Raw genomic sequence first — 12139 nt, 5'->3', positions numbered from 1 at the left:
TTCAGTTGTCTACAGAAAGAGTCTGAAATTCTCACTGAGATAAAAATTCTTATTACAGACTACATTCCATGCCAAGAACAAATTAATATACTACACTGATAAATGGGAATTCTCCATAAGACATAGATAAGAATTAACAAGGCCTAAGAATTCCAAGGTTCATGACACTACTTTATTCCTGAAGCCAGGCAAGAGTTTATACCCCCCTAGCCCAATTAACGCTGGGGTGTAAAACTCTTGCCTGGCACAGGGCTGATTCGAAGTAAGTGCTAATCTCTAAGGTAAACATAGTGCTTTTGAAGTCACTCCTCTTGCATCTGGAGGGATACTTATCCCTAGCATAAACATTTATCTGGTTCCTGCAAATTCTTTTTGTGGTCACTCCTCTTGCACCTGGAAAACTTCAATGTACCGTATTTGTTATGTTTTACAATTTATGATATTTGCTGTAATATTAGTCTAAGCTCGACCAGAAAATTACATTCAGATTCAACACCTCTCTTGTGTGTGTGTCTGTCTGTCACCCCGTCCTAAGCTTTGCCCACCTACTCTAGAGAACCGTTTTACACAGGCACGGGACCCAGAGGGTCTGCAGCAACTAACAGTATTATACACAGGAATTACCATGTCTTCTATGGCATGAAAGAGCTTAATTAAATGTTTCATATAATATTTCAGTAATGAAAGGATCAAGGACACAGGATACACATTGGGTAAAACTAAATTTCTATAAACTTCTCCCACAAACTTGTTTAGGAGATAACTTCAAGTGTTTAAAAAAAAATCCATGTTGTAAACACTGTCACAGGGACGGCTAAGCAGATGGCTCATCTGGTAAAGGCACCTACCTCTAAGACTAACAACTTGGGCTCTATCTTTAGGGTGATGGAAGGATAGAGATGATTCTCCAATTGTCCTCTGCCTTCCGCTTGTGTACTATGGAAAATACATGAAAATGCACACACACACACATACATGTTTGACTTCCATTTTTCTGGCTATAAGTTACTTATGAAAAGCCATGCAGTATCTTCTCAATTTAAAAGAAAATGAAAGACTTAAAAATCAAAGAGTTTTTATGTCTATGTTTGATTATTTGGAAAAGCTTATGAAAGTGTTTCATTTGAATTCCATAGCATCTTGGCAAAACATTCATGTTGCAAGATATTTGATCACACTGTGAACCCCAAGATTATATACTGGAAAAAACTTGTTTCTAGTTGCGGTGTGGCTCAGCCCTAGCACATCCCTTTTATCTGAGATCTTTCTGTTTATTGTAAAAGATTGAATATAGTCAGCCATTGGTCAAGAAGCAGAGCAAGCAACCAGTTGATAGGGAGTCAACATAGGAAAACCACAGAGAGTGAGAGGAAGTCAGGAGGTCAGGTAGAGAGATACCCAGGACATAGAAAGGTGGGACATTCAGTTGTAAGGGTTTTTAAAACTGTGAGAATGGGTTTTTTCCTTATGGGAAGTTGGTTAAGAAGGAAGGTCAGCTGGGTGCTTTCTCTGCCTCTCTGAGCAACAAACTTTCACCACAGCATCTGTCCCCTGAGTCTTTGGTAAAATCTGGACCATGCAAAGGCTGGGGGGCATACAGAAGGGTTTGTTTTTCTTCTCACAGTCAGGGTGTTATTAGTCACAAGAGCATTAGTTATAAAGGGAAGTGTGATTAAGCTCTCTGTTAAAATTGTTTGTAGTCTTCAAGATTATTCATAATGAGATTAGTTTGTATTCATACTGAGTCATCTAATATTTTCTCAGACTTATACTTTGTGCTAATTGATTTTATTCATTAGATTCCTGTTTGGGGGATTTGATCTACCATATGTAGTAATCTGGTTGCTTGAAATTAGATATTTTTATGTCTTGCCTCAGAGTATTTAACTGTTAGGTCTAAAGAGGAAGCAAAGAGAAAAAAGAAAAAAAAGTAACTGAGCTTTTAAATATTTCATTCATTATTAGGTATGTAGAGGAGAAGAAGTTATTGAGTCAAAGAAAAGACAATAAAATTGCAGTCTTGTTAAATGTTGAGATAAGAAAGAGGAACCAGAAAAAAAAAGTTGAGAGAATAAAAGAGCTGGCTATGATGGCACAAGCCTTCTATTTTAGAGGGGGTTTCTCTGTGGTTTTGAGGCCAGCCTGGTCTACACAGCAAGCTTCTGGATATCCAGTACTATATAGAGATCCTGTGTCAAGAAAGAAATAGAAGGAAAGTGAGGGAAAAAGAAGGGAAGGAGAGAGGGAGGGAGGAAAGAAAGGGAGGAGGGAAGGAGGGAGGGAGGGAGGCAAAGAAAGAAAGAGAAAGATACTCAGAGAGAATAAATGGTATTATCCTGAACATTTGGGTTTTAATATGAATGGAGAATATTCTTAAGTAATTCAGCAGAACTTTCATCAGGGACAGTTTTTATTAGGTCAGATTACAATAAGATACAAGCCCCAACTTTTCACTGGTTTGTAATAACAAAGGTGACTTCTTTCTCTAGATATTTATCAGTTGCTCCAACTCTGGTAGGTTCTATTTTGCTCTATTCAGTGGGTTGCCTTCATTGTGAAATCATGGCCAAGATAAGAATCTTGATCCAGGCCAACCTCAGGGCCAACCTTGTGATGATTGCAAGCTTCTGTATACAGGCTTCCAGTGTCATGACTCTCTGGGTGTCATGTACTCAGCATGTGGCCAAACCCATCAGTGGAGCAAAGTTAATTCTCATACATAAAGCCTTGCAAGTCACATGGTAAACAAACAACAAACCAGAGGTGTGTTTCCATTTCAGATGAGGAAGACAGTGGTTTGAGATGGCAGCCCTGTCTACGGTTAGAATGGATGTTAGCAGCAGCATCAAGAAAAACTTTATATTTGAGAAGTATCAGGATACAGAATGTAGTGAAGCCATGAGTGTGTACAGTATTATGGACATTATTTTTAATGTGTGATAAATGTAAAAATAACTAGGTGTGTGTGGTAGTACACGATCTTAGTCTCAACACTCTGGAGATGGAGGCAGGTAGATCTCTGTGAATTCAAAGCCCTGATCTACATAGTGAGTTCCCAGTCAGCAAGAGCTAAATAGAAAAACCCTATATAGACAACCCTATATAAACAGGAACAAAAAAATATTGATCTCTTCAATGTGTTTGTTTACCATTTTATTGTGGCTCATAATGTTGTCTTATGTAGAATACTCTGCCATCCCCACATCTAAGTTGTCTGTTGGTTCAGTTTTCATCTTGTGACTGAACACTTAATGTAATTTAAAAAGAGAATTTTTTTTTAATTATTTTGGTTTACAATTTCCAAGGTTGGAGAAAAAGGTTGCTTGGCTCTGTTACTGTGGGCCTGTTGTGAGGCCAAGCACCATGGGAGAAGGACATGGAAAGTGAGAACCCTTATCTCATAGCAGTCAGAAAGCAGAAAGAGCTCAGAGGCAGAACATAATATGACCACCATAATGATATGGCCGCAGTGACATACTTTCTCCAGTTAGACCGTTCTCCAAAAGTTTCCCAGGCCCTCCCCAATAGATTCACCAGCTGGGGACCAAGCCTTCAAACCTGAAAACAGATTTTACAATTTTATTACCCTGTTAACTGTTTTTCCATTTATAAGTCTGCGGTTCAGTGGTAAGAAGGGTCAGTGGTTAAGAGCATTTGCCACTGTAGCAGAGGAACAAGTTTGACTCCCAACATCCATGTAGAAGGGTGTAGCTCATAACCATCTGTAGCTCTGGCTACAGGGCAGCCACTGACCTATTTTGGCTTCTATGGGCATTTTTATTCATCTAGACATACCCACACATAGACATGTGCATACAAATAATTATAAAAAAATAAATTTAAGATCTTCTAAGGGCCAACAGTAGTCCCCAGAAGATTTTTCAAATATATCTTTTATTTTATTGTTGTGAATAATAGCAAATACTAATGGATGAGGAATAGTAAATATTAAGGAAGAAGCCGCTCCAGTTTGTTTCCAAGTAGAGTTCTAATTATTGGGTAAATGTTTCAAGTATAACTGATGGAATTCTTCATTCAGCTGAGACATGGAGCCTGCTAAGTCCCTCTTCAGAGCCAGCCTCCTATTCATTTGTAACATTTTTCTTCTACTAATGGCCAGATATTCTTTGTATCCTTACAGCAAATCCTGTTCTCCTTAAGCAGGTTTGGGTTGGTACATCTGGTTAGACTGTCATAACAAAGTATCATAAAATGGGTGGTGGGCTAAATAAGAGGGAAAAGTCTGTTGGGAGCTGGGGGCTCTGAGATCCAGGTGCTAACATAGTGTCCGGTGAAGCTTCTCTTTCTGGTTTGCAGTTAGCTCCCTCCTAGCAATGTCCTCCAGTGGGAAAGAGCTAATCCACCTCTGCTCTTCCTGCCTGATACAGTCCCATCAGATTGAGGGCATGTCCCTTAAGGCTTCATGTTATCTTTATTATCTACTAAAGATCTGACTTAGTAACATCTGGAATCACATTTTCAATTCTTGTATTTAGTAGGTATGTATGTACTTAGCCCATAGCTGTTAGTTTTACAGTGAAAGTACCCAGACCAAAATATGGAAAATTTCACTTTGTCTGAAAAGTCTTTTCCAGCTACTCTAGCTTTAATCTACTTTCTTTCCCTTTGATGTTATCTGTTTACTCTAAGTCCTGCATACGAAGCTGTAGTTCTCAATGTACATTCTATGCCTTCAAAGTGAAATATATATGTATACACACACACACACACACATATATATATACTTTTTGTATTATGCATAAAAACAATGACAGCCATCAAAATAATGCAAAAACAAAAAACAAAAGCAAACCAACCAACCAACCAAAACCCAATCCTAATCAAATTTAGTCACCTGTGCTTGCATCTCCTAACTGTGCACAATTTGGTAAGACATTGACATCACAGTAAGCAAGAGAATGGCCATGTTGTCCTTTCCCTCCTGCCCTTCTAGGTTCCCTCTGAACCTCTAGGAAGAAGGCATTTGGTCACCTAGAATTACTCAGCCTTTTCCATACCTCACACGAGTGAAAGCACACAGCATATGTCTTTCTCTTCAGAATACTGCATCATGAACCTGTGATTCATTTCTAGTTATTTCCAGTCAGTATTCGACACTGTAAGTCAGTCAGTATCTATTGTTCTCTTCATTCATTCATTCATTCATTCATTCATTCATTTTGTGTGCGTGTGTGTGTGTATGTGTGTGTGTGTGCATGCGTGCACATTCGTATGCATATGAAGGCCTGAAGACAATCTTAGAGGTTCTTCAGGTGCTGTCCCACATAAAAAAAATATTGAATAGACACACAGTAGTTGTATGTACTTTCAGAGTTCACTGTACCATTTCAACATGTTTTTTCTTCATTTAGTATTACTATAAGGAGATCTGATTCAATGATTCTTTTTTGTTTGTTTGTTTGGTTGGTTGGTTTTGTTTTTTGAGACAGGGTTTCTCTGTGTAGCCCTGGCTGTCCTGGAACTCACTCTGTAGACCAGGCTGGCCTTGAACTCAGAAATTTGTCTCTGCCTCCCAAGTGCTGGGATTAAAGGTATGTGCCAACACGCCTGGCTTGATTCAATGATTCTAAACTATAGATGGCTGTAGAACCATCTGGAAAGATGTAAACATGTGCCCTGGCCACACGCCACCATAGTTATGGTAAAATCTTTCAGAAAAGACCAGATAACATTTTAAAAACACTTAGCTAGATTATCCCCATGTTTAGTTAAGTTTGAAAAGAACTGAGTTAATTTAAACTCACGAGTAACTTGGAACTTTGGTTACAAGGCGGCTGGAGATGAATAACGCTTTTGTTCAGGGAAGGCTTGATTGACCACATTCCATTCAGCTCATCACTTCCTGGGTGTTGGAAAGGCTGCAGTTACTTTCCCATGAGCCTAAAACTGGTTGCTAGACCAGTGTTTCAACTCTTGGATGTTACACCTGATAAGGGATGAAAGCTGTAAAATATTAATGTGGGTATAAATTAAGCCAAGAGGCTGCACAAAGATGGTATGTCTACAGGAAGTAGAATTAGAATAACTGATAGGAACATCGTAATATAAGTCTATGAAATAACTCCTGATGGCCAGGGAGAGATAGAGTTCTTTTTAGAACAGTCAGTGTTCAAGACCCTGGGTGCTTTTCCCAACATAAATACACACACACACACACACACACACACACACACACACACACACACACACACAGAGGTAGAGAAAGAAAGGAGGGAGAGAGAGATAACCATCTTTCTGAGTCTAACCCAAAAAATAAGAATACCACCAAAAATGTACACTTACACTACAGGAAAAAAACATAGTAATAGTAGTGTTTACTTTTTTTATTTTTGTGATTATAATATAACATTTCTCCTTTCCCTCTCCTCTCTTGAAACCCTCCCACATTCCCTTCCTTGGTCTTTTACAAGATCATGGCTTCTTTTTCATTCATTGTTATTTCATGCATATATGTATGTACGCACATAACTAAATGATAGATGGATAAGTAGAGGATAGATACATGATAGATAGATGATAGGTAGATAGATAGATTCCTAAATTTAACCTGTCCAATATATATGTTTTAATTGTATGTATGTTTTCAGACCTGACCAAAATATGGTGTGGGATAACCAACTGTTGTTCTCTCCCCTGAGTAAGACTATTTCTCAGAATCCCAGAATTCCTCAGTTGCCTTGAGTTCTTGAGCATGCCTGTGACCTCATGGGCTTTTCCTCATTCACTTTGGCCCACTGATGTCATCCTTGGTTGGCTCCTGTTTGGACAGTCATGTTGGTGAGACTTTATGGCTGTAGCTTCTCACAGTGAATTAACCAAAATCTTCTGACTTTTGAGGGTATAGTGCAAACTGAAGTTTCACCATTACTATTCCTTGTAGTTCAGTATAAATCGACTCGCCAGTCCTCAGGGACCAGAATGCTTGCTGCTCTCATAAGTAACTTTGAGAGATGGCCAGTGGGGTCTTCTTCGTACCCTTTATACATTTTAGGAATCACTTTGGTCTAATAAAACACAGTGTAGTGTGACTTAGGGAAGAGAGACTGAACAGCTCTACACTCAGGCCTGAAGAGGCCCCAATAACAAGCCAAAGTCATGATGTCACTCAAGTCTAGCTTAGCGAACCTGTGAGTTTATTGGGGTTAATTACAAGAGCATAGGTGACTCAAAGGCAGCTACATCACCTGAAAGCCCCCCTGCAGCTTGACCTGTGACTCACTAAATTGCCTTCTAGGAGGACCATGCATGACTGTCAGACAGCTAGTACTCTGCACAACAACTGCTACTGTGCATATAACTTTGGGGGCAGGGCTTAACTACTGCATACTTTTCTTTTTTCTTTTAAATAATTTTTTTTATTACGTATTTTCCTCAATTACATTTCCAATGCTATCTACTGCATACTTTTCAGTAGCTCCCGAACCTTGTAAGTTTTGTTTACTCCTTGAATATCATGAACCTCCCTCCCCTCCCCCATGAGAAGATATTTTGATTTGGAGGCTATACAATACTCAACAGACAGCAAACACCACCCTAGAGGAAAGCAACCAACTTTTGTGTTTTATGGGTGTATTTAATTCTTCCACATTTTAGTCTTGGTCTTAAATGCATTGATACATTTCTTCTCATTTAAAAAAGCAAGAGCTCTCTGAGGGGTGTGCCGGTCTCATTCCTTAGCAAATAGTTTCCTCTAATTTCCATTCTTCATTTTAATTCTTCATCTTGTCCTCAGACAAGAAAACTACTTGGAAGCAACGATCTTGAGTTCTACATTATACTGCCTTCAGACACAGACACACCAGCTAGAATTCTCCCAGTTTTGCTGAAAAGAAAGAATAGATAGTATTCTTGCTGCTTCAAAGGAGCAAAATAGGCCTGGGAATTTTGACAATGTCATACATGCATTTAATGTATTCTCAACACTCTCTTCCCCACACCTTCTCTAAAATCCCTCCTATTCTTCTCCTTCCCATCCCTACCAAAATTCCTCTGGTTTATGACTTTTACTTTTTGTTTTTGCTGTTTTTTTTTTTTGAAATTATAATACAATCTCATCATTTCTCCTTTACCTCTCCTCCTTCCAAATCCTCCCAGAAACTAAGCAAAAGAAACTTATCCTAAACAATATCGTTGTGTTTTTTAAACTCCATTTAGTCATAGGGAGAAATTAAATTCAAAGCCTCAGGCCTTAGGAGATCTGGAACTTCACAATAGCTGGATAGCTTCTATTGTAAGGAAACAGTTGTCTGAGTTCAGACATCTCGAGGACAACTTGTCCACCTCCCTGGCAGGATCAAATTAAATTCATGTTCCGAAGCTCAGGAACCAACTCTTATCCTGATTGATGGAAACTCCCTTTCTCAACTCTTTATGGCAAAATATGATTGGATGATACTATAGCCTACCACCTACCACCTTGCTTTATGGTCTTATTCTTTAACTATGGTATATCATGTTCCTTCAGGGTCATAGTTCAGCTCTGGATTTCATTCTGTGGTCCTGACTAATCAGTAGCGGCTTGATGACTGTAAATTTTTGTCATCTGCATTGACCTGGTGTTTGAGTTATGTTGGATTTATGTTAAACAGTTTCATGCATATATGTATGCAAGTATATGTTCCTAAATATAACCTACTCAGTCTGTAGAATGGTTCTTGTATGTATGTTTCTGGGGCTGACCATTTGAGATCCATTTAATTTAATCAGTGCCATCTATGTGACCATTAGATGGGATTATTCATTGGAACCTGGCATAGTAACCATAGTAACCATTGGTTATACAAATGAAGACAATGATTTCCCTCCCCCTGAATCACTTAGTAGCAAATAGCTTAGCAGTGAGGATTAGGTACCCTCCATCCACACCAAACTGTTAAAAGGCCCATTCTTGTACTGACATAATGTAGGCATCTGCAGCCATTGTGAATTTGCGCTATGTTTCTCATAGGCTTCATGAACCACCCGAATCAGAATTACTGAGAGCCTTGTTACAAATCAGTGTTCAAAGCTTATCTCCAAACCAATGAAAACTAAATCCGCAAGAGCAGGGCAGAATGTTGATCTTTAGATAAATCTCATCCACGCTAGAGCTGAGTTATCTATGACTCCTGGTTGGTGTCCATCACTGTACCTCCAGTGAACACAACAGAGATAAGCAGTTTGGCTTGTTCCTCTAAACGTCCCATCACCCAGCTACTGGCATTTAGCACATATTAATTACTTCCTGGTCAAGCACATGAACAAGACAGAGCCTTACAGTCTTATAAGGAGATAAATGAGATGTTGGTCATGAGCAAACACATAACATAATGGCAACCAGGGTCTCCTATTTATTGGTGTCTGACCAGGGTCAACATGCTTAAGAATTCTCAAAGATACCAAAGACATCATAGTACCTCCTTATTTCATTGTGAGGGATAACTGAGTTTAAAGTGCTGAAATCCATTCTCATCTAAGGCAGTCAAGAATGTGAGATGTGGGGTAGCAGTGGCCAGCCAGCCCCCAGCAAGACCAGAGTCCATGCTGATACCAGGATGTCTTTTCCCCCATGCTGTTCAGACTTTCATGTAAGAGCAGAAATTCTCACAATCATGGCTAAATCATTTTGCTAAACCAGACAGGAAAACAGTATTTTCCAGTAAAACAAACAGCTACTACCAAGGATGGACTGGAACGGACACTTAAGAGTCTTTTCTTCTATTGACTAGTGTTCTCCATGAACTTCAGGCATAGACTATTGTGGCATAGGCATATTCATAAGCTTAGAGGTAAATGCACACATAGAAACATATGTGTGTGTTTGTTATTAATGAGATTAAAAGGGAAGCTCTTGTCGAATGGGAGGGGGACCTACAAAGGCACAAGAACGTAAACTCTGAAGCGCCTTTTAGTGATTTGTTCTTGTTTGTTTTGGTTCTGTTCTAGAAGTTTGTTTCAAGTCAAAGCACTAGGCCCCTTTTCCAGACATGTGATGATGACAACTAAAACACAGACAGAGGTGACCCCTGTTCCCACAGATCCTAGTATTCCAAAGCAAAAGTATGAACCCACAGCCCTGTTCCCTAAGACTTGAACTGTTCCAGGAATGATACTGAGAGATCATTCCATAGACCTAGAGGTACCATAGAGGAAGGAAGGATTTAAAGTGGACAGGAAATCCTTTCATTTCTAGCACACATTCTTGCTGGGTAAGTGGACTTGCCAAGTTCAAGGACAGTCAAGCTAGCCAGTGAGTCCCAGGCCAACCAGCACTACAGTGTGAGACCTTTTCTCAAATGAATAAGTATTCTTTTCCGAAGACTTTAATTAAATCAGATGATTAAAACCAAACAAATGCTTCCTGGTAGTGGTGCAAGCCTTTAATCCCAGCATTCAGAGGCAGAGGCAGGCAGATCTCTGTGAGTTCTAGGCTAGCATGGTCTACAGAGTGGATACTAGGGGCTATACAGAGAAACGGTCTCAAAAAGTAAAATAAAATAAAAACTTAAAAATAAAAATCAAGCTTACTTGTTCCTTCATGCTTAAACATCCGCAGATACAAAATAAGAAATAATGCTTTGAGAATTTGAGAAGGTCATTAGTACCCATGCTTTCAGTTTTGGAAAAAAGAATGGAGACCTCACTAGGCAGTTTGGGGCTGGAGCCAAATATACCATTAAAGAATCGCGGCTAAGTCCTAGGGTTGGGAGAAGAGGATCTAAGACTGTGTTTGAAGTGGGTGGAGATCAATAAGGTCTAAAGACTGAAAGTAAACCAAGATAGAGGCGGAAATTCGCAGTGTGGCCTCAGGCTGCTCCTCTAGTCCGTGCCTTGCTCAAGCCACACCCAGCGCTTGCACCGCCCTCGGAGTTTAGTTGGAGTTTTCCTCCCAGAACTGGAGAAACGTGGACGCATGAACTGTCTACCCTCCGGGATGGAGCCCGGCAGACCCCAGGGGCGCGCTGAGTGCTCTCCGCGCCGGGAGGGGTGTGGGCCACCCTTGGATTCTGGCTCCCCTAATCCTGCGCTAGTGGGGGCGGATAGTGCCCAATCAACAGCAAGTGGGAACTTGAGATCGCAGAAGGGAGAGAATTTGGATTGCCAGTCCTGGGTCAGAGAGAAAGTGCTCTTTCTTCTGCACCCGGAGAGGTGGTTGGGAACACAGGCGGACTCTGCTTGCGCAGGGCTGGTAGACAGCGAGAACCTTCCCCCGACGATTGGAGACCACCACGATTCCAAACGGAAACCGAAGCTTTCTCGCAGGCGCATTGCCACGGCCCCGGGGGCCCAGCCCGAGGACCCCGAAACCACACCCAGGTCCCTGTTGGTGCGGGTCGTGGATTACCAGGTGACACAGGAGGTGCTGTGGACCGCATGGACCAAGGGGAGTATGACCACGAGGACCGAGGAGCGTTCTGTGACCGCAGTCACCTTTCGGACACAGAGGGAGTGACACAGCTTGTGGGGCACCGGAGCCCCAGCCAAACCCCTATCGCCCCAAGGATCTGATGTTCAAAGGAAGTTAAACACACAGATCTCTGGAGCCTGAGAAATGTTCCAGGACAGTGGTTGCTGGGAAAATGCTTGAAGAACAAATTTTAAGCTGCTTGAGACATTCTCTGTGGCTTAAGTGTCTCACAATAATTAAGGAGAAGAAAAGGTATATATATATATATATATATATATATATATATATATATATATATATATATATTTTACCTTGGTGGTAAATGGGAGTTTGAAAGTGCAAAACTTTAGTCAGTTTGCTTGTTGGCATTTTGATAGCTACTTGAATTATCTGTCTGCATCCCTCGTTCCCGTTGAGCAGTCAAAAGCAGAAGTTTGAGGTCTTCTCTTTGGGATGTGTAGTGTGTGGAGTGGATGTAGAGAGGGTCTTTGTTTTGAAAGCCGTAAAGAACAATTTTTTTTTTTTTTAACGGAAAACAAAATGACCAGGAGGTGAAGCAAAATGTTTCTAGTACTCTGTACTGGTGTGCAGTTTCTATTCTGGTCCATCATATTTCCATGTTAAGAAGAAAAGGAGTGAGGCAAAGAGAGACTGGGGCACTTTGGTAGGTTGATCTATGCTTTGCTTGTAAAATGCAATTTAACAGGGCTTTATTGCAGAGGGCACCTTACT

At 40.4% G+C, this 12139-nt stretch overlaps 1 protein-coding gene across 1 annotated transcript; it reads left to right on the top strand.

The window, feature by feature from the left end:
- The first annotated feature begins 10904 nt into the window (after positions 1–10904).
- On the top strand, positions 10905–11566 carry C17H6orf141 (chromosome 17 C6orf141 homolog). The gene has a single exon (XM_021185721.1). It carries the CDS (start codon positions 10913–10915, stop codon positions 11450–11452), a length of 540 nt encoding a protein of 179 aa, XP_021041380.1. The 5' UTR covers positions 10905–10912; the 3' UTR covers positions 11453–11566.
- Positions 11567–12139: the final 573 nt, after the last annotated feature.

This window comes from Mus caroli, chromosome 17 (assembly GCF_900094665.2).
Source record: "Mus caroli chromosome 17, CAROLI_EIJ_v1.1, whole genome shotgun sequence".
Taxonomy (NCBI): Eukaryota; Metazoa; Chordata; class Mammalia; order Rodentia; family Muridae; genus Mus; species Mus caroli.
Note: the sequence above shows the minus strand (reverse complement) of the source record. Positions and strands in the feature narration are given on the sequence as shown.